Below are 22731 nucleotides of genomic sequence, written 5' to 3' on the forward strand. Positions count from 1 at the left end.
TCTTGAACAGGGCTTTGGCTGGGTCAGAATCGTTGACCAGTTGAGTTGTGTCTTGATGAAGTATGGCCGATAGCTCCTCCAGCTTAGCTCTGGCTTCTGCCGATACAATTCCAACTGCCCGAGAGGAGCTTGCTTCCTCGCCTTCTTCTTCGAAGATATCAATAGCGAAGGAGAACAAGCTGTTGGGAGAATCTTGTTCCTGAAAATAAAAATGAAGTAGGTCAATTTTATGGTCAAAACTTCGGCAGACGATACTGATGGAAAAGTGGATGACTTACTTGCTTCAAGGCGATTTCTTGCCTTTGACTCAGAGAGGCCGATGGAGCTGCAGGTTGATCGGCAAATGTTGCCGATAGAGCGATATCGCCTGAAAGAAGACAGGAAAGATTATAAGAATAAATGAGAATAAGTTTATGGGTAGGAGTATTGTTGAGATATGTTACCCGGAGGAGAAACAACAGTTGCCTGAATCGAGGAAATCACCGATGATGTAACTGTACCTGCCGGGCCAGCTGTTTGTTCACCTACATCAGCTGATATAACTGCCGTTTGAGGTTCTTCCTGCTGGGGTTCTTCCATCTGTGGTGCTTCCTGTGTTGGTTGTGGAGATAGTACTTGCTGTGCCTGGACGTCTGGAGGAGAGGGGGAAGATTCCACAGGGATTGGAAACACCGGAGGAGGAGGAGGAGTTGCCACTTTTTGGCGCTTTGTTCCAGCCTTAGCACCGTGGATGCCCTTCCTCTTTGGCTGGCTAGACTGGGGGGCATCGGCGCCTTGGCGTTTGACTTTTGCCGATGCACCAGTTTGCTGCAACAACAAAAAGGAGTTTATAAGTACAGATAGCCGATACAAAGATAAGTCAGCGTAAATGAAAAAAGGGTTTTAACAGATTGCCTTGAAAGCTTGTGCCAGAGTGGAAGCAGTTACCGGTGGTGATGTCTTTCCTGGTGGTAACTTTCTTGAGGCGCGCACCCCTGTGCACGATGGAAGCCAGAGTGGGGGCATTATGGCCGATTGAGGAGATCGGGCCCGATGGGAATAAGTCGATCGGCTTGCCACTCCTACTAACTGATGGGGGGGGGGTGTTGTCAATCTGCAAAAGGAATACAGGGGTAAGTTACCGATGGGAGTGATATTGGAAAATGAGACATCGGTTTGAAATACTTACAGTGTCATCAGGGACTTCATATTCGGGGTCGATCATGCCGCGGTATGAGAGGGCTGATCTGCAGAACAGATTCTCTTTCCATTCTGCCCACCATAGCTTGTATGCCTGAGTGATAAAGGCGGCTGGAACCCATTCTGACAGGTCTACATCCGTATCGACATTTGGTGGTAGTTGGGCTACTCGAGTCCACTCGAGGAGGTTGGCGATGGGCTCTCTGGGCTTTATTACATCGGCATAAGGAAGTGCAATCGGCAATTGGCCGAAAGCTAGCTGGCGAGCTAATGCCGATGGATTATAAAATTCATAGGTTTGGGGAGAGGTTTTCGTGCTGCCGAAGAAATTCACTGGTATGGCTCTGGGGGTCACGATTGCCATCATCACCTCATTGTCCCTGTCAATAGCTTCATCAAATGGATTGAAGGTCAGAGGGAGCATGCTGTCTGGGTCGTCATAAGCCAGCCATGGTCGTTCATCTCTGGCCAGACCTTCATACAGCGTCTCAAAGAATCGGCCGATCTGATCCGGAGTGTTCCCTGAACCGGGTAAGACTATAACAGCCTCGCCAAAGTTCAGGGGGGCACGTGTTGCTGATTCCTCTTCACCCAGCACATGATTCTCGGCTATATCTCTTGAGAAGTGCTGTGAGAACAAGTTGAGATCAAGGCGCTTGTGCAGGTGCAGATTGAGCCACATATTAATAAACCACCAAGGACCTCCCAAGTTGCCGATAGGTTGGCCAAGCAGGAGTTTCTGGACTACCTGATGAAGAAGGTGATAAACAGCGCCGAGCAAATAACGGCCGAGAGGAAATTGGCCGCCGCTAGCCAGTCTTTCTGCTGCCGATAGATAGACAGAAGTCGGTCCTGCCGATCGACCACAGAATACAAACTTGTCTAGCCACATGTTCAGAAAGGTGGTTTGCTCCTTTATGGTGACAGGTCCTCTCCCGCGGTACTTCTGGATGTACCCTGACCAACCGCCGATAGCGCGAGTCTCCACTTTGGCACTGGGGGCGGTATCAAAAAAATGGGTGCTATCGGCAGAAGATATATCTAACCCAGTAAGCATGGCTACATCGGCAAGGGTAGGAGAAGCAGGGCCGTGGCCAAAAACAAAAGCGTTGAGGGTGTCTGACCAAAAGTAAGATGCAGCTATCAGCAATGACTCGTTCCTGTGCATATCGGCAATGGACAGCCTAATGCATTGAGCTAATTTCCTCTCACCCCATTGAACTTCATAAGAGTTGCTGACCCTCAAGAACCAGTCTTTCCACCCTACAGTAGGGCTGGGCCAAGAGCGAAAAGTGTCTTTCCATAGATCTAAAGCAAAGTTTTCAGCTCTAAAGGGAATCCTGTTGGTTTCTGCATTGATAAGATCGGTTGGATCTGGATCCCCTAGAGGGCCGAGGCATTGAAGATGTGGTTGATCGGTAGGGATGACAATTTTGTTGGATAACTCCTAGTGTTTTGGGGAATAAAAATGCGAAGAAAAAGGAAAAGGAAAATATTCGGTAAGAATGAATCGCAGATGAACAGGAATGCAAGAAAAAGGTACAGCAGATGAGATGGAAGTCTGACCTCAGGGACGACGAAGCCAACGGCCATCTTGTCGTGAAGAGGACGCTGGAGGGCGCCGGAGTTGATGAAGAAGAATGCTTGTCGGAGATCTTGAGGATTGAGAATGGCGCCGCCGCTGGAAAAGTAAAGTTGGATGGCGGAATGATGCAATGGGGGAGGAGTGCCCAAGAAGGAACTATTTATAGGACAAGATGGACAAGGGCAAATCTGACTTATTTCTTTGCCGCATCCGAGAGGCCCGAGGGTACTCAAGTGGATATGGTAACTGTTCGCACGATAATCCAGGGATTGTGCAGGTGATTTGACAGGAAGCGGTCATTATCTAAAGATATTTTACTGTGCGCGATCTCCTGGTCGGTCCATCGGTGATATTCTATAACGGTCGTCCTGCCGATGGGCGGATAGAGGGGAGGTAACCGTTTTTGCGAATCTTCTGGGCAGAGCATCGGCAGATCTTTGTAACGGTATTGTTGCCGATGAACGACTAAAAGAGATGCCCGTTTAGGAAGTTGGGGATTTCGAGGGATCTGCGGAGGATTAGGATCAGAGTTGTCCAGATTGAGGTTGTCGGTTACCAGATTAGGAGCATTAATTGCGGAGAAGACATCATTACTGCAGAGAATTTCTGAGCATTAATAGTTTTATACTCCGAAACTGGGGGGCATGTGTTGACACCATTTTTGGGCACGTGTCCGGGATGGCAGAATAGGGTGGCAGTACGATGCGGGTTGCTGATGAGGATGGTTGCCGATGAGGGAAAGGTTGAATGTGACTGAGTCCTCAGACAGTAATATGGTGCCGATGACCAAGTAAAAAGGTCTGCCGATGACTATGGCAAGGGGATTGCCGATGACGCGAAGGAGGAGTCCGGAAGTTGCCAGTTGTCATGTGGAGGAGTTTCGGTTTGTCACGGAGGATGGTTTTATTATTTCCTTAGTTATTCGCATCGTTTTGTATACGGGTTCCGTGTAATTTGGAATTCGAATTCTAATCGTGTCTGGTCGTAGCTCTTTGAGCAGGGTATAAATATAAGCCCTAGGACCTTGTAATCGATCATCATCTATCAATCAATCAAACACACGTTTTTACTCATATTCCAGCATTTACTTTTCGACGACTTCGTCATACGTTTTCTTTTTGTTACGAGTTCTTAGGAATTCGTCGACTCAAGCTCGGCGTATCCTCAAGTTCCGCGTGAGTACCTCTTAGCCGTGACATCCGGGCGCATCGCTGTTGTCAGGACTAAAGTATTCGAGTTACCACCTTTGCCGATAGTAAGGTCAAATCGGCTGGCACGCCTTAACGTTTGGATCGGGTATTAGCCCTTTGTGTTTGCAGACTAGGTTTTGCATCAACACATACACTTTGGAGGTGCAAGTTTTGTATGGTAAGTCCTACCACTAGCTGGGTGGATCCAATGACCAGTAATCCGTTCTTCCAATATAGCATCATCAATTGGAAAGTTCAGGACATTATCAACACCTCATCGACCTGCACAGGATGTTTAAAAAATAAGAGAGCGTGTGTGTGTGTGGGGGGGGGGCGCTATATACTAATTGAAATAGTTTGTAAGACAATATGATATAAGAACATTTCTTCACGCTGACATATTGATCGGGTATCTGATCTTCTGTGCTTGAGTGACAGTTGTAGGGAATCTATCAAGAATGAAACCTTTCTGACACAGGGGTTTCTTCAAACTTCATCAATAATCCCCACAACCAAGTCATCTGAAGCAAGGTCCTCCTAAAAGAGAATGGAGTCAGAAAGAACTTGTTCATCTGGTTAGCATATAACCAGTGGCTAAATTATGGCACATGCAATATTCATCCTTAATAATGGGAGACTGAGTTCCATTTCTAGAGCCATGTGGGTCTACAAGATTTCAAATTCTCCAAATCAAGAGAGAAACGGCTTGGGCGCGGATGTGCGGTGCGGCGTGCACTGCTAGTGCACACCTCCCATTGACGCGGGCGAGTCTAAACGGCGCCATGACGTGTGGCGGCGACCGGTGCGCGCCTCCCGTCGTCGCGGGCGAGTCCGAACGGCTCCGCGGCGTGTGGCGGTGACTCACTGTTGAATGGCTGGTAAGCTCAAGCGAACAAGGCGTCAAATTCTCCAAATCAAGAGCGAAACGGCTTGGGTGCGGATGTGCGGTGCGGCGTGCACTGCTAGTGCGCACCTCCCATCGTCGCAGGCGAGTCTAAACGGCTCCGTGACGTGTGGCGGCGACCGGCGCTGCCGGTGCACGCCTCCCATCGTCGCAAGCGAGTCCGAACGGCTCCGCGGCGTGTGGCGGTGGTGCGCACCTCCTGTCGTCGTCGGCGTGTCCGAACGGCTTCGTGACGTGTGGCGGCGGTGCGCGCCTCCCGTCGTCGCGAGCGAGTTTGAACGGCTCCGTGATGTGTGGCGGCGACTTGCACTGCCGGTGCACGTCTCCCGTCGTCGCGGGCGAGTCCGAACGGCTCTGTGACATGTGGCGGCGACTGGCACTGCCGGTGCGCGCCTCCCGTCGTCGCGGGCGAGTCCGAGCGGCTTCTTGACGTGTGGCGGCGACTGACACTGCCGGTGCACGCCTCTCGTCGCCACGGGCGAGTCCGAACGACTCCTTGACGTGTGGCAGCGACTGGCACTGCCGGTGCACGCGTCCCATCGTTACAGACGAGTCCGGACGGCTCCGTGATGTGTGGCAGTGACTGGCACTGCCGATGCGCGCCTCCTGTCGTCGCGGGCGAATCCAAACGGCTGGCAATATCGGTGCGCGCCTCCCACCTCTACGGGCGAGTCCGAGAACGGCTCCGCGTGGTATGGCGGCGACCGGTACCCCTTCCGTCCAAGACATGGACGCTTACGGTGCGCGCCTCCCACCATCGTGGGCGAGTCCCCCTCGCCTTTCTCTGTCACACTTGCAAAGGTTCTGGACGAAAGCTCAGCTCAGATCATATGGGCGAGTCCCTCTCGCCTTTCTCTGTCACACTTGCAAAAGTTCTGGACGAAAGCTCAGCTCAGATCATATTTAGGCCAGTAACGAGATTTCCTTCTTGAAGGCATCACCGAAGAACCCTAGCAGCTGCCTCTTGTGGATTGGCCCCTTAAAATGCAGCTCCTCGTCGACACATGTAGGCTTGGGCGAAAGCCTGGTCAAGCTTCGTCACCTTCCTGGGGGCATCGTCAATCGTCAAAGAGCTATTGTGCCTCACGCGTGGTAGTCCTTACATTCCGCTTATGTATTTGTGGTTTTACCATTTTTCACCTTGGTGCTAAGACATTTTAATGTTTTTATTGTTTCTTCCTAAACGTCTGTAAATTTTACAATGTGCCCTCAAAACATAGTCTTTGAAACATTGTTTTGAAAAGATGAAAGGTCTCCATGTATATAACACCTACACTGTATATATCAACCTAAATAAAGACAAGAAGAAGTTCCATTTAGAAGACATTATTATATGATTCTCTCTTTGAAAATTCTGGTGAGTTGCGAGAACTTCTTTTGTAAAGTATAGGGTGCATACTCACAACTTTTCATTTTTTTTTATAAAGAACTGAATCCATTACCAATGCTAACAGAAAATACCACACAACATAAGGGGAACTTTTTTTAGGTCTATCATTTCTAGAATCTAGCCTTTTCAGCTGGACTCAAACAGAAATTGCAAGTTTGCAACCATATGAGCCGGTTATCCTTGCTAGCTGATTAGAAGAGCATCTATAGTTTACAGAAATACAAATCACCAGGAGGTAATTGTGCTACAGCGAAAGGTCATGCTTGACATAGGAATACCAATTACGAATAAGATACTCAACAGAAGTGTGTGATTACCAATGCTTGACATAGGAAAAAGCAGGTGAGATGTTAAGTATCCGTACAACTAAAATTTAACAAGCAGCTCAAGCTTAAGTCCCACCTGGTCATCTCCAACAAAATTGTAACAAGTATAAAACTGTAAGCACAACTACACATTAACAGCCAGGTTAAAAATCAGCATGCTCAGTCAGTAGTATGAAACCTGCTATTCAGTAAACAGCCCGAAATTAGAAATATGATACCAGTACCAGTTGCAGGTACAAGAAAGTGAACCATAAACTTGTCTTCGATTTAAGTAAAGTATGTTGTGTCATACATGAACTGTCACATGTAGTTCTGTCCAATATATCAGAATTATAAAATGACACAAACTGTTACAACTAGTAGAGGAACCACATAAAACCATTGTCTTCGTTCCAAATCTAAAATCTTTATCTTCAGTATCAATGTATTCTTGAAAGAATTATCAGATGGTTATCTTTAGACTCCCACAAGTATGGTAATCAGATTAGCAACAAGTATGCATACTGCTCCCAAACTATTTAAATAGAAACCAAAGCGCTTTTCACACAGAAGACAATTGCTACAGGTAGACCCAATCGATTCATATCCATAACTTGCCTGTTGCCTCCAAGATCAAACCTGGACAAATTTAATGACTTGTATGTGAAGATACAATGTCTAAAAGCAACACAAGCATACATTTTCAAACCCTTCCATTAGCATAAACATAGTACTACATAGTAAGCACTTCCCAGGCCGTATTGCAATATAAAATTGGTGGCATTCTCTTAATTGACCCAGAAATAGGGTAAAAAAATATTAGAATAACAGATGCAACAATACTTATGCTTACTAATTACTAGTACAAACATGCATAAGGAAAATGCTTGACCAGTACTCTGACTACTAAACAACATGCCATGGAAGATCTTAATTCTCCATGGATCTTAACTCTCCAAAGATACCATCTGCAATACATTGAGCAATACATCTGCAGCAATGAGTGAACCTGTCAAGAAGAGAAAGGATATCAAGCCACATTCAGTGTACACATGACAGTAAAGGGCCCGTTTGGATCCTTGGAATTAAATTCATTCTAATAATTATAATTTAGGCGCAAATTAATTAAGCTAATATGGTTCTATATGGAATATATTTGTATATTATTGTTAGTCATACGAGGTAAATACTTATATGTTGCATTTCTACAATATTGAAGCGAGTTCAAGGGCATGCTATAAGTTGGAGACTAGAAACATAGCATGGTGATCTATAGAATCAATTTCCATCTCCAACCCTATGAATTTGAGAAAGGTTTATATTGTGAATTTGGAAAAATTGTGGAATGTCAAATTCCAAGCCAAATAGCCTAAACCATTAAATAGATTACAATTCCTCCAAAATGAAAGGATCCAAACGGCATCTAAGAGAAATAACTATTATTCATACATAAGATGCTTTGCATGCCAAGAAAGCAATATGATGAGAAGGTAATAAAGATAAATTTTCAACAACTTGAAGCTAAAGGATACAGTGAAAAAACCCTATGTTATTCTGTTCTCTATAAAATTTACTAGGATAGATATCAAAGAGAGGAAGTAAAGATAATGAAAGATATTGAGTTGCATGCACTGACCAGTGCAACCCAAAAGCTTAAGCTGATGGGGAGAGGTGGACAATTCACTTATACTCCAACCCCCTTATGTGGAGGCTCCCTCATGCCTCAAACATTGAATAGGAGCGAGAATCAATTATTTCATTTAATTGCGCAACCACGATTCAAACTCGAGACCTATGGCTTCTATACCAAAAACTTAAGCTGATGGGGAGAGGTGGGCAATTCACTTATACTCCAACAGAAGAGTCAGACATATACTGATCCTAAAGCAGAACCCAAATGTGGTGTCAGTGTTGAGCGATACATATTCAGCACCTAGAATATGTAAAGTAAGATTACTATCCTCCATGTAAAGTAAGATTACTAGATTAGCATCTCTGTATTCAGAATTTCTGATACACTGTTATGTCCTCTAGGATACAGCAAACACATGGACCTGTTTGGTCAAGAAGCTATCACCAAGATTGCCCAAATCTATGCAGTATAGGATCCAATACATCTTTCTCGTGTCTATTAGCAGCAAAGACAATAACACAAATAAGCCATGTGGCCATTGCTAAAATCATTACAGCTAACCTAAACAGGCCATTGATTTTCCTCTTATTCCTACCAAATATTTTCACCAATACTACCATGCATATGATCTAATCCACCCCATCATGACTTATTCTTTGATTCACGTTGTTGCAAAAATAGGAACAGAAGTCTGGAGTCCAAAGTATCCCTCGAGGTTTCAATTACCAACCCATGCTCGAACAGGATAACATTGGTCGAATAGAACTATTTCCATACCAGTGACGTCAGAATTTCTAAATTGTCTATTGCACAGAGCAAATTTTCTACCAATAAGGTTGCAATGTACATTGATAAACACTTTGAACAGACATTGGGCTGAGTAGCAATAGCAACACAGGTACACAACGCATTGTTTCATTGTTTGACTTCGTAGTTAGTAAGATGACCTGCAGTGGATCATGTGCTCCGTTGCTCATCAAAATTCCTAAGAGTCTGCTTGCAGCTCTAGTGCGCCAAGACAAAATTTGGCCATGACCAAAACCAGGGCATGGCCAGATTCACATGTGGGTGGCAGCAACAAGCAACTCAAATCGAATCACTCAACAGGCAATTGAACAGGTACCTAGATCAACTCAGACAAAGCAATCTAAGGAGTCGATTATCTGATTCGGACGAGACGAAAACCCTAACTTATATTCCAGCGCCTCACCTCACTTGCAGTAGCGGTCGGCCTTCTTGCGGACGCGGTCGTCGAGGGCCTCCTCGACGGTGCGATTCCGGGCGGCGGCGCGGGCGGCGTTGGCGGGGTCGTACCCGAACTTCTTCGACTCCACTGGGAAGAGCTCCTCATACTTCATCTTCTTCGCCGCGTCGATGGTGTAGTCGTCGCCGGTGCCGCTGGCGGCACCTCCTCCGCCTTCAGCTCCCTCCGCGGCCGCAACCGCGGCCTCGACGTCGCCGTCGGCGGGGGCATCGGAGGCGGGCTTCTTATTCTTCTTGTGCTTCTTTGGCTTGTGGATGGAGGCGGCCTCGCCGCCCTTGAAGACGAGGCGGCCGGGCTTGGCTTTCTTGTACGCGTCCGACATGGGAAAGTGGGGAACGGGTGAACTGGAGTGGAGACTCGAGAGTCGACAGAGACGGGTACGACGCGCGGCCGCTTCACGCCGGCGTTTATGGTGTTGCCGATCGCCCTGAGGTCGGTTGAGTTATTAAAAAAATAATAATCGCTACTCGTCACAGAATAAACACACATCTGGTTTCTAAATCAAACTTTCATCATAGATTTTTATGATATGTGACAAATATCATTAGATAAAACATAAAGTATATTTTTATAATAAATTTATTTAGAAATATAAATGTTGCTAATATTTTCTCTACCAGTGGACAAGCGCACGTGTCTATCAAGAGTTTGGCACAAAATTAAGGAGATGTTAGTAAACATTGTATTTCTGGTTGAACTTACCTAGCACCTATGAATGTTTGCCACACATATAAAATATAAATAATGAACCCATGCATATTGAGTTATTTGGTAAAAATTATGCTCCTAAATAACGAACACATGACTATTGAGTTAGTACTTGGTACATATTATGCTTTGGAATCGGGATAACTTGCATTGTACCAACATTTCTTAAGAGCGCGATGTAGTAAAAGCAGGAAAAGTAGACATTCATTCAAACATTTCTTAAGAGGACAAGTTCAGTTGAGTGATAAGTGATCACAAGTTTTTTAAAAAAGAGGAAAACTTAAAAGGGATCCTGATTGCTATTAGCACTCCCTCTAATCTAAATTATAAAACATTTTCGCATTTCTAAATACACATTTTGCTATATAGTATATATACATAACAAAATCAATGGATCTCAAAATAAAAACATCTTATAGTTTAAGATGTGGGAGACACATAGAGATGAAAACGGATCGGATACGGACGGATAACATCGATATCATATTTGTTTTCATATTTCTGGTCGAATTCGGATTCGAATACGGATAATGTCAATCATGTCGGATAAGATACGATTGGATGTCGACATCATAAATATACGATTTAAATATTCGGATACGGATACGGATACGGTTTCGGATGTTGAATATCCGGACTCGGATACTGACAGATCTGAACCTCTCTAAACGAATTCGGTCTCGAATACGGTCAGAAAATATCCGTACCGTTTTCAGAGACACATGCTAAAAGTCCTTTTTGACAAGGCTTTTATTACCTTTTCACCAATTTTAATTTAAAAACTTACTAAACGTTCATATATAAAAATAGTTTGTGAATTCAAAACCAAATAGAAAAAGAAGTATGTCAAAAAAAAAAAGTTTTTCGGGGCCAGTTTGGATTCTTTAGTCTAAACTTTAGTAAAGTTATCTAAAGTTGAGGACTTAAACTTTAAAACTCTAGCTCACTTATTATATGGTCTTAAGTTTTTATAAGATGGTCTAAATTTTAGATAGTACTCTGGCCCTTATGTTTGGAGCCTTAAATTAAAGTGATCTTTAGTTTATATTCACTTAAACTTATCAGCATAGCCTAAAGAGGACCTGAGCCAAAACTTGAGGCTCTAGATCACAAGTTCAGATTCAACCCTCCCGATCCACACGGACCTAGTACAAACGCCGTCGATCGTCAGATAGGTCCCACATGAAATGTTCTAATTCAAAAATCAAAATGACAGGAAAACTTCGGCCTTGTTTAGTTTGTAAAAATTTTTGGCTTTGGCTACTGTAGTACTTTTGTTTATATGTGACAATTATTGTCCAATTAGAACTTACTAGGCTTAAAAAGATTCGTCTCACAAATTACGAACAAATTATGTAATTAATTTTTATTTTCGTCTATATTTAATACTTCATGTATATATATAAAGATTCGATACTACGAAGAATCTTAAAAAATTTTGAAACTAAACAAGACCTTTCCGCAAATTTTGGAAATGCACTCAAAAGGTTTGGCGGTCTTCGAGTAGAAGATTAAAAAAAATATAATTAATCTCCAGAAAAGCGATTGGCGGTCTGGTCTATTCAGCTTCGGCGCCGCCCAGTTCTCCCACTCCCGGGGCCGCCAAAATTCCCTCCGATTCTCTCGTGCTCCCTCTCGACCACCGCCGCCGCCGCCTCCTGACGTCCCGCCTCCGCCGGCCTGTCCCCGCCTCCTCCTCGCTTCTCGCCTCTCGCCTCCGCTGGCCTGCCCCGGCCGCCCCCAAAACCCTAGACCCCAGCACAGTCCGCAGGCGTAGCAGCAGGCTGCGGCCGCTGCCTCGCCCCGATGCACCGCGGCTTCGAGGAGATCTCCGACGACGAGTGGTCTAATCACACCTTCAAGCCCTCGCGCGTCCTCAAGCGCCCCAACCAGCGGCCCACGCAACCTCCGCCGCCGATCAATTCATTCGCCTACAACCCCAAGGCTCGCTCCGCCGCCGGCACTAGCACCGCAACTGTCATCCTCTCAGACGACGACAGCGACTTCGACCTAGGCGCGGACGGCGGTACCCGCCGCGCCGCGAAGAGCCAGCACGCCCTCAAGCGCCCGCATAACGGGGCCCCTTCGCGGCCTTCTCCGCCAGTAAAACCGTTCAGCCGCAATCCCCAACCATCCAATGCCGCTGCCGCCTTTGGGGTCTCCGACAGCGAGGACGATGACTTCGATTTTCCTACCTCGCCTTCGAGGACTTCAAACCTTCGCCGCAAAGGGAAGAGCCAACGCCCCCTCAAGGGTCCTCAGCTCAAGCCTTCGCGGGCTCCACCGCCAGTTAACTCTTTCAACCATAACCCCAAACGGTCCAAATTCGCCGCCGGTGTGGGGCTTTCCGACAGTGAGGACGATGAATTCGACCTCATAGAAACGTCAAGCCTCCATCGCAGGGCAAAGAGACAACACGGCCAGAAGCGTCCACAGCACAAGCCCCATTTGCAGGATCCTCAGTCCTTTGGCTCGTCTCGCCGCAATTCGAAACCTTCCAAGGCTGCTGCCACTACAGGGCTATCTGACAGTGATGATGATGACTTTGACATCACAGACGATGACTTTGACCTTCCAGCTTTGCCCTCGAGGACATCGCGCCCACGCCGCACTACTAGTCGCCGGTTGACGAGTTTTGCCATTGACATCTCTGAGGAAGACGAAGAAGACCTTGCTGATGACGACTTTGACTACCAAGACCCAAGGCCTCCCCAGCAACGTCCCTCTGGCCGCCGCTTTGTGATCGGGGACGATGATGACAGTGATGTGCCTATAGCTGTGGAGGATGATGATGGGGTGGATTGGTCGGAGCTGGAAAAGGAGGACGAAGATGAGGGCTACAATGGGGAGATAAGTGTAAATGGGGAGGATCCCAAGGGAGATGTGGTGGGAATGGCATTGCGCAAGTGTTCACGCATCTCGTCAGATCTGCGCAAGGAGCTTTTTGGTTCATCAGCGCAGGATTGTGAAAGCTACGCTGAGATAGACGCTTCCACTTGCCGTATTGTTACTCAGGTAAATTGTATGGTACTCTGGTCCATGTTGTTTAAGTTTTTTTTTTTTCTTTTGAGACGAAAATTTAAGTGTTTTGGATAACAAATGTTTTGAACCAATGGGATTTGTGAACACTGGAGCAGGAAGACGTAAATGCTGCATGCACAAGTGAGAAGTCAGAGTTCGAGCCTGTGTTGAAGCCGTATCAACTTGTGGGCGTCAATTTCCTTCTCCTATTGCATCGGAAAAGCATTGGCGGAGGTGAAGCTTTTTATGCATTGAGCAGCTGAACTTGAGCACTCTCAATTGCTCTCAACATTTTTGTCAATGGTGTAGCTTGTGATCCTGTTGTTTCTGAAGCTGTTGCCTTCTGCAATAAGCAGTCCTGCATTTGCTAGTTCCTTTTCTACACTGATGTAGATTATGTGAACAGCGATACATTGGTGAAAATCATTTTGATTGAAAACATTTTAATAGTACCTTCTGGTTCTTTTAGCATTAGCATTTTTTATGAGCGAAACTATTAGGGGAAGCTCCTATTGTTGTATCATGCATGTTATATCGAATTGATGCTAGGGGGCATACTGCATACGTAAATGTGTAACTGCCTAACTGGTGATCAACTTGGACATTATCTTCTAAATGCCTCTCCATATGTGTCACCTATCATGGAGTTCCATAGGGCATAGGAATGATCATCCCCCCACCCACCCACGCGAACACACATTTTTGTTCAGTCAGTTTATAAGATTACTGTCAAACCTTTTTTTTAGCCAAAAAAAATCTATTATGTATTCGTTTTAAGGAAAGTGGTATGCCACTCATTATTGTGTGCTGCATGTTGGAGTACCATATGCTAACGATCATACTTACTATTGATTTGCTACGTCTTATCATTTACACAGTGCACAAAACTAGACTATTCATAATTCATTTAAATATATCTCTCCTCTTTGTTTTAACAGCAATTTTGGCTGATGAAATGGGTCTTGGGAAGACAGTGCAGGTAAGCAACCATGGTAGTAGCATAACATGATTCCTAAATTAGGGGAATCCTGAATGTTTTGTCATATGTATGATTATTGTATTATGCCAACTGCATCCTACCATATATTATGTACTCCCTCCATTTATTACCTTTTGGCTTTTCTAGATACATTGCTTTAACTATGTATCTAGATATAGTGTATATCTAAGTGCATAGCAAAGTCAATGAATCTAGAAAAGCCAAAACGTCTTATGATTTGGAATGAAGTATTATCTATGCTAGTTCTTATGTGTTATTCAACTGTATTGTGTTGAAATATAACATTGGATGATTTATTTGTCTAAATGTTTTATCACTGCGCATAGTTACCATAAAACATTGTCTGATTAATGTATACACCTTCGCTCAGGAAGAAGATTAGAACACACCATTTGTTGGATGCTGCGTAATAGAGTCCCAATTCATTTTTCTTAGTGTTTGGATTTTTTTCATTTGTTCTTGCAGGCTGTCACTTATCTTACTCTATTACGGCATCTATATAACGACCCAGGTCCACATCTGATAGTTTGCCCAGCTTCCGTGTTGGAGAATTGGGAAAGAGAACTCAGGAAGTGGTGCCCTTCGTTTTCGATCATCATGTTTCATGGAGCTGCAAGGACTACCTACTCAAAGGAATTAAGCTCCTTAGGCAAGGCTGGCTGTCCAGCTCCATTTAATGTCCTCCTTGTTGGCTACTCACTTTTTGAAAGACGGAGGTTTGGAGTGACTCCTTTTGCATGACATAGCAGATTGTCATATTCAGAACATTGAAATTTATTTATCGTTTAAAACTTTTATGTAGTGCCCAGCAAAAGGATGATCGTAGGGCCCTCAAAAGATGGCAATGGAGCTGTGTTTTGATGGATGAAGCGCATGTTCTGAAAGATAAGGGTAGCTTCCGATGGAGAAACCTGATGGCCGTTGCGCAACATGCTCGCCAAAGGCTAATGCTGACAGGAACTCCTCTCCAAAATGATTTGCATGTAAGTCTTTTTGACAAGTGTTTGGTTCATGGCAGTACATTCAAAACATGAATCCTGTACAGAACTTTCTGGAAACAAACATGCAGAATATATTGGCTAGGAGAATTCAGAAAAATGTGAACAGTTGAACTTCACAAAGTAATAAAGTGTGCACCAGCAGCCATTCAACAATAGATTTCTAACTACTAGCACTGAGTTGCATCCTTTGAGCTAAGATCATGTAATAAACAAAATAATGTTTGGAAGCCAGAGGTGGATTACACGTGGATGGGAATGGGCCCAAGTGGCTGAGACGATTTCAACTGATGGGGCTTGCTTGCCTCTTCGCCTGCTTTCTGCGCTGCTGGGTGCTGCCTGCCAGCTGCCGCTGCCACTTGCGCCTACGCTAGGGCAGTGGAACTTGAGTGCAATAGGGGGAACACCAGGTGGCCGCTCGGGGAGTTGGCGATGACTGATGATTGTGGTAGGAAGAACGTGTTCCCTTTTCCCTGAAGGCCTGAATCCTTGTACCACTGCGGGCTGGTTGATACTTCCGTTTGTGCCTTGTGCACCGGTTGAACAGGACAGTATAGTATAACATAATATTTATTCATCTTTTTACAATAAAAAAAACATTGGCATTCCTAGGAGTACCCCTTCTGCTGGCTTGCTATCAACCCTCTACCTCCGAAAATATTGAGAGGAACCACCAAGTGCCAGAACAAGTGAAGTGATGTTTTTTTTTTTTGATATAGTAAATATCACATGAAGTCCTTATTTGCATCTTGCTGCTATGTGCTGCGTTTCATGTTTTTCTTTTATAACATCGACGTGTGCTTCCTATCGACATGACACATGTAATGCCAGTTAAAATTTTATAAAAACAAATATGTAATATAATTTTTGTTATTATTTGAGATTTCCACAATCACTGTTTTTATAGGCATTATTAATGCTTAAAATTCTATTTCATCTTAAATTACTGTGTACCTAAAACTTCTTTTTATGGAGTTCTTCTTGGATTTAATATGGTATGCAGGAGCTATGGTCATTGTTGGAGTTCATGATGCCTGATATATTTGCCATCGGAGATGTTGATCTGAAGAAGCTGCTGAATGCAGAAGACCGCGAACTAATTTCACGCATAAAGTCCATTTTAGGGCCATTTATTCTTAGACGTTTGAAGTCAGACGTAATGCAGCAGCTTGTTCCTAAAATACAACAGGTGCGTGGCTCTTTTTACACATCGGTGAGTAGTTGTGCCTCTTTATTTTTTTCAGCCTAAATTCATCTCATTTGCAGGTTAAGTTTGTCGTCATGGGCACAGAGCAGTCTATAGCTTACAAAAATGCCATAGATGAGTATCGTGCTACTTGCCAGGCTCGTAGTGCCAAGTCTTCAAATGACATTTCCAATAATATTGTTGGATTGATTCCAAAACGTCAAATATCCAACTATTTTACACAGTTTCGTAAGGTGAGCATATCTTATGATGCAAAATTTGAGGAGTGTGTTTATGGTTATTTTGAAATGTTCTTTCATTGCTCCACAGATTGCAAATCACCCTTTGCTTATAAGGCGTATTTATAGTGACAAAGATGTTGATCGAATTGCACGGTTGCTATACCCTAAAGGTGCATTTGGCTTCGAATGTTCCTTGGAGAGAGCAATCCAAGAGCTAAAGAACTACAATGATTTTGACATCCACCAAGTATTGTTCTTTCTTGACTTTTCTATACTTCTAGCTTATAAGCTGCTGCATTGTCTGTTGTCTTTGTGACTGAATTAAATATATTAGGTCTTGCCATTTGCATTGTCTGGTCACAACTCAACCATTGTCCGGTGTTTTATTATTTTGTTCTGGTGCAAAATAATTCAATGTAGGACCGAGTAGTATGTACATGTTGTATTAATAGTTTGCATTGGGCAAAGAATGGTTTTGATTATGAGAAATACACTATTGTCTGAAAGTTAGGGTCTATTTGGTAGAGCTCCCCTGCCCCCATGGAATTAGTTCTGTGGCCGAAAGTGATTCTGATGGAATAAACTCTTTGGAGGAAGTGAATCAGGAGAAGCAGTTTTTTTTTCCAGCTCCTAATATTTTAGTTTATTTCTGGGAATCACTCCTACGGCACCACTCTGGTGATATGGGCACAGTCTTGTTTTTATTCTTAAATTTGCAGCTCTGCCAAACATGCCAGTCTTGTTTTTTACTCTCTATAGATTGTGTATTTATTTAATTCTTTAACTTGCAGCTATTATTGTCATATGGTGACGTGGGCACAAAGGGTGCTCTAACAGATGAGCATGTTTTTTCATCGGCAAAATGTCAGGTATATTTCTTTCTCCGACATCTGTTTTGATATGTACTAATTTTTTATTTATAGAAAAACGGAAATGTCGTTTTTTTTTGCAATATATTCTCAACAGTCAAACATATTTGACGCACTAAGCTAAGATATTTTTTAAACTAGTTATGCTTTTAGTCTTATAATCTCTACTCTGTGTTCAGGCTTTAGGGAAGCTTTTACCTTCTCTAGCAAATGATGGTCACAGAGTACTCATATTTAGTCAGTGGACCACAATGCTCGATATCCTTGAATGGGCACTGGAAGTAATAGGAGTTACATATAGACGCCTTGATGGAGGGTATGTTCTTTGCTTAGATTTTTTGAATCGAATTTTACTCTGCTTATTAGCTATTTTGTCTTTCTTCCAGGACCGCTGTAACAGAAAGACAGACTATAGTGGACACGTTCAACAACGATCTTTCTATATTTGCATGTTTACTTTCTACAAGAGCTGGAGGCCAGGGGCTGAACCTTGTAGGAGCTGACACAGTCATTATACATGATATGGATTTTAACCCCCAGATGGATCGGCAAGCTGAGGACCGTTGCCATCGCATTGGACAACAGAAACCTGTCACTATCTATAGGTGCTACTCTAGTTAATTTGGATTCACTATCTGTCTCTTCTGTTTTTTTTGGGTGTTCGTTGATATCATGCACATATCCATATTGTTATTAATTTTCCACCAATACATGTTTATATATTTTTAATAGTGACTAACGATTATGAAAAGTACTTCCTTTATTATTATACTTTCTTAAAATCTTCTGATGTTTTCCTGCAATATGGCCCTGTATAAGAAATTCTGTAAAGTAACAATGAAGTCTGGTATTATTAAAAAACCTTTGTTCTTTTTTGTCCTTTTCAATTTTGTGGTGTGCCTGTGCCAAAATTTCATGGTTAAATGTATGTACTGAAAGATAATTGCATAGTTTCCCTAGTTTTACTGCACTTGGTAAGCTGTTTGTATCTCTTTCTAATGGAGCACTGAAGCAGGATGCTATTTTGTTGAATAACCCCAGGCAAACACATATTCGACATTTTCTGTTGAGTTTACTCAAAGCTCATTTGTGCCAATAATGATCTCTTTTACTATGTGCCATTTAATTTTCATTGGACTTCGAAAATGGGAAATGCCCTTATAATCCAAACAATCATAATGTCTCACGAAGAAAATGAAAGGTACACATTAGATGATCACAATTATTTTTGAGCATGAGATGATCACAATTATGAAAGGCAATACAGTGAGCTTCGTTGTTTACATACCAAGCTCCACAAGAAATTGTTATGGATGGTACTGAATTTTATGTCTATCCAGGCTAGTGACAAAGGAGTCAGTTGATGAAAAAATCTATGAGATTGCAAGGCGGAAGCTAGTACTAGACGCCGCAATTCTTCATTCTGGAGCAGAGTTGGACAATAGTACTGATGTACCAGAAAAGACAATGGGAGAGATTTTGGCATCTCTTCTCCTAGTCTGAAGTTCTAATCCTGGAGTTTCTTGAAGGTATTCAGTTCTACCTGTGGGATATCTTTAACAATGGGTTTTTGGCCTTCATTGAAGCTAGCCATTCACCCTGGCTAATGTCTTGAGGTCTTAAGATGTGCATCCATGATTCCTTTTTGCTCTGGAGACCTCCCATCTTTTGGTCTGTTCATCTTTTGTTCTATGAATGCTCTGCTATAAACTACTGGATTTCCAAAGTGTTTATGGTTCTACATAATGACAGTGTTTAAGGTTACTGTAGGTGGTAATGGAGTCTGATTTTCTTTTTCTCCGATATAGGAAGGACTGAAATATGAAGTAATACATCTGTACCAAAGTTTCAACATGTTTTAAATGAAATGCAGAATAGTTCCAAGTTGCACATTTGCTTCAGTTTGTACCATTATTTTTTTATTTTATCTGCACAAGTGTGTACCGACACTTAACATTGTCAAAGATATAAGTTCCATCTTGTTTTAGAGTGCAGTTTGACCACATGTACATGTATCTTCACACACTGCTCTAACCGTCAGTTTTCTTCGACACCCGCTTTATCAGAGAACTATAGGGGAAACATTGTGTGTGTTAAATTTAAATTCATAAGAGGCAATTGGTGTGCATGTTATGAACCATATTTAACAGAAAGATTATGTTGTGCCCTGAAGAACTTTCGAAAACCACAGAAAGGTGTACCTTTTTGTTTGCAGTTGGGTGGTGATTCCTCACTTCACGGCATATTGTTGGTGTACTGCTCAAAGTTGCTCTGCTTGTTGTATCTTATCCTTTTTTCCTCTTAACACACAGTGCGTATCATTGTATTAAAAGAAGGGAGTCACAACACACCCAAACACCCCTAAAAAAACATATTACATTCGTGTCCATTAACTACCCAAACTAGAGATCCTAGCTAAGCTGAGCTAGGGCACTCACAATGCAAACTCTATCATAGAGTCTAAAGTTATTTATTACCTCGAACAATGTGGACTTGGAGTCTAAATAAGACTTGGAGTCTATTTTTTCTACCTCTTTCTTCAATAAATATGCTGCCACATCAGCAAAATACTATAAATAATTAAGTGTCTTGGACTCTGTGATAGAGTCTTGCATTGTGAGTGCCCTAACACAGCCCCTTGGCTCCTGCTTCACTCCATATCTGGCACTCCTAACCAGCAAGAGTGAGGGCTGTGGAGATCCTTGGTGTATCTTATCCTGGCTTTCTTTATCTTCCCAGTTTTGTCTTTGGGTCGACACAAAACTCATCAAAATGAACTAATCCAGATATCAAAGCAAGAAAAGGAGAACAAAATTGTGTAGATTGACCTATTTGTTAGAGTATATGTGTATGAGGCCCATGAGGCTAGGCCCATGAGGCCCATGTATCCATAATTATATGGCCACCCTGGTTTAGGGTGAGCCCATCAATGAAACCCTAATTCTAACATGGTATCAGCCTAGGTTTTCCTCCTCCTCCCCTTCCCAGCCGCCTCCAGGCCAGCAGCCGCCGCCGGCCGGCCAGCTGCCTGGGCGCCGCCGCCGCCGCCATGGCAGGCCGGGACCCTCCTCCCTCTCCTCCTCCCTATTTCCAGCAATTCCCGGCGTTGCCCTACCCGAGTTGGGCCCAAGCCGCCGCCGCCGCCGCCCGACCTCCCCTGCCGGCCGCGACCCGCCCTCCTCTCCTCCTGGCGGCCGTCGCGAGCGCGGAGCCGGCGGCTGCCGCGGAAGCCGCGGCGCGTGCGGCGGCAGAGGCGCGCGCGGGCGCAGACGCGCGCGCCCGGATGCTCCAGCGCTCGCGGACACGGCAGCGCTCGCGGCTGCAGCGCGTGCGGCGTGAGGGGAGCGCAGCAGCCTACGCCCGGGGAGCTGCTGCCGCCATTGCTGCAGGGCTTGGCATGCCCCTGGACATGGAGACTCTGCCCAGGACACTCCTCACAGCCGGGGGCGCCCTGTCCAGGGGGCTTCCTGCCGTGGGCACGGCTCCCTTCCCTGCACTGCCTCCGCCGCCCGTGATGCATCGTCCGGACTCCACCCTCCTCGCCGCTCTCGCCACTGCTCGTGCTGCAGCTGCGGAGGGCCGGGCCCGCGTGCGTGAGGCCGCTCTCGCTTGGGAGCGCGAGCGTGACGCGGCCGACGCCTTGGCCCGCCAGATTGCCGACGCGGAGCAGTTCCTCGGCCTTCCGGCCTCGCCTGACGTCGGGACCACGTCCTCGGCATCGGCTCCGGTCGTCTGGCACGATCCGACCGACCCCACATGGTGCAGCTCCACTACCAGGCAGGGGGCGTCCAGAACATACGCCTCCTCGTCCCGGTCGTCCTCGAGCCCGAGTCGCCCTCCTACGCTCGCTGGAGGGACTTGGTCCTCCTCACCCTCCGCCGCTACGCCCTCGACGACCACGTCCTCCTCAACGCCGCGGGGGCGGTCCCGACCCCCTCGTGGCTTCGCCTCGACAGCGTCGTCCTCTCCTGGATTCTGGGGACGATCTCCCTGGATCTCCACGACCTCGTCCGCAACACCCCGAGCGCTCGCGGGGCCTGGCTGGCGCTCGAGGGCCAGTTCCTGGGCAACGCCGAAGCCCGGGCTCTGCGGCTCGACGCGAGCTTCCGCACCTTCGTCCAGGGAGACCTCTCCGTCAGCGAGTACTGCCGCCAGATGAAGGGTATGGCGGACTCCCTCGGCTGGCCCGTGGAGGACCGCATCTTGGTCCTCAACGTTCTCCGCGGGCTCAGTGACCGGTACTCCTACCTCCGGACGTGGATCACCACGCAGCGGCCCTTCCCCACCTTCCTGCAGGTCCGTGACGACCTTGTCATGGAGGAGCTTACTCAGGGCCTACAGCCTGGGTCCACCTCCGCTTCGGGGTCCTCGTCCTCCTCCTCGACTGCTCTCGCTGCCACTCCGCCCCGTCCCGCCACCCCACCACAGTCGTCTCTTCTTGGTCCCCTTCCCCCCGGGCCGAGCGGGGGTGGGGGGGGTCGGGGCGGCCGCCGTCGTCGTGGTGGGGGACGTGGAGCAGGTCGTGGGGGCAACACGACGACGCCGCCACCTCCACGGGGTGCACCCTGGCCATCCTACAACAACCCATGGTCAGGGCGCATCTCCATATGGCCGTTCCAGGCTTCCGGTGGCGAGCCTCGCCCGCCGGCGGCCATGCTTGCGGGTGCTCCCCCGGGGTTCCCCTCAGTGACCCCGTGGGCGGCCCCGTTCCCCGCGCCCTCGTGGGCTACTCCACCGGCGACCTTGCCCGGGTCTGCTGGCTGGGACCAGGCGGCCTTGGCGCACTCCTTCAGCACCATGGCCCTGACACCCCCAGTCGGGCCGGAGTGGGTCGCCGACTCTGGGGCTACTTACCACACCACTCCTAACCCCGGTATACTTTCTTCTGTTCGCCCTCCTTCTCCATCTCTCCCTTCGTCCATTATGGTCGCTAATGGGTCTTGTCTTCCTGTCACCTCTGTGGGTGCTGCCGGCCCCCATGGTTCCTTTCGTCTTCCTGATGTTCTTGTTGCTCCTTCTATGGTTCACAATCTTCTTTCTATTCGTCGTTTTACAGCTGACAATTCTTGTTCTGTCGAGTTTGACTCTTCTGGTCTTACTGTGAAGGATTTGGCTTCCCGGCGTCCTCTGCTCCGATGTGACAGCACGGGGCCCCTTTACACTCTTCGCTTTCCGGCATCTGCCTCGCCTCCTTCGCCAGTTTTGTCAGCTGCCTTCGCCACCACCACCTCCACTACTTGGCACCGGCGTCTCGGCC

General features: G+C 45.9%; 2 protein-coding genes across 3 annotated transcripts; one reads left to right on the forward strand and one right to left on the reverse strand.

The window, feature by feature from the left end:
- On the reverse strand, positions 7154–9895 carry LOC8056607. Its single transcript, XM_002448300.2, has 2 exons — positions 9397–9895; positions 7154–7562 (listed from the first exon to the last, which is right to left on the reverse strand). The coding sequence occupies exon 1, from the start codon at positions 9770–9772 to the stop codon at positions 9398–9400; it is 375 nt and encodes a 124-aa protein (XP_002448345.1). The 5' UTR covers positions 9773–9895; the 3' UTR covers positions 7154–7562; position 9397.
- LOC110436393 (protein CHROMATIN REMODELING 19) lies at positions 11712–19479 on the forward strand. 2 transcript variants are annotated; one of them, XM_021463435.1, is made up of 12 exons: positions 11714–13173; positions 13296–13413; positions 14118–14158; positions 14645–14895; positions 14982–15162; positions 16181–16366; positions 16444–16617; positions 16694–16852; positions 17397–17474; positions 17654–17790; positions 17861–18079; positions 18815–19479. In XM_021463435.1, the coding sequence occupies exons 1-12, from the start codon at positions 11965–11967 to the stop codon at positions 18975–18977; spliced, it is 2916 nt and encodes a 971-aa protein (XP_021319110.1). In that variant the 5' UTR covers positions 11714–11964; the 3' UTR covers positions 18978–19479. The 2 variants fall into 2 exon arrangements, with proteins under 2 accessions (XP_021319111.1, XP_021319110.1); XM_021463436.1 differs by lacking the exon at positions 18815–19479 and having other exon boundaries at positions 11712–13173; positions 17841–18003.

This window comes from Sorghum bicolor, chromosome 6 (assembly GCF_000003195.3).
Source record: "Sorghum bicolor cultivar BTx623 chromosome 6, Sorghum_bicolor_NCBIv3, whole genome shotgun sequence".
Taxonomy (NCBI): domain Eukaryota; kingdom Viridiplantae; phylum Streptophyta; class Magnoliopsida; order Poales; family Poaceae; genus Sorghum; species Sorghum bicolor.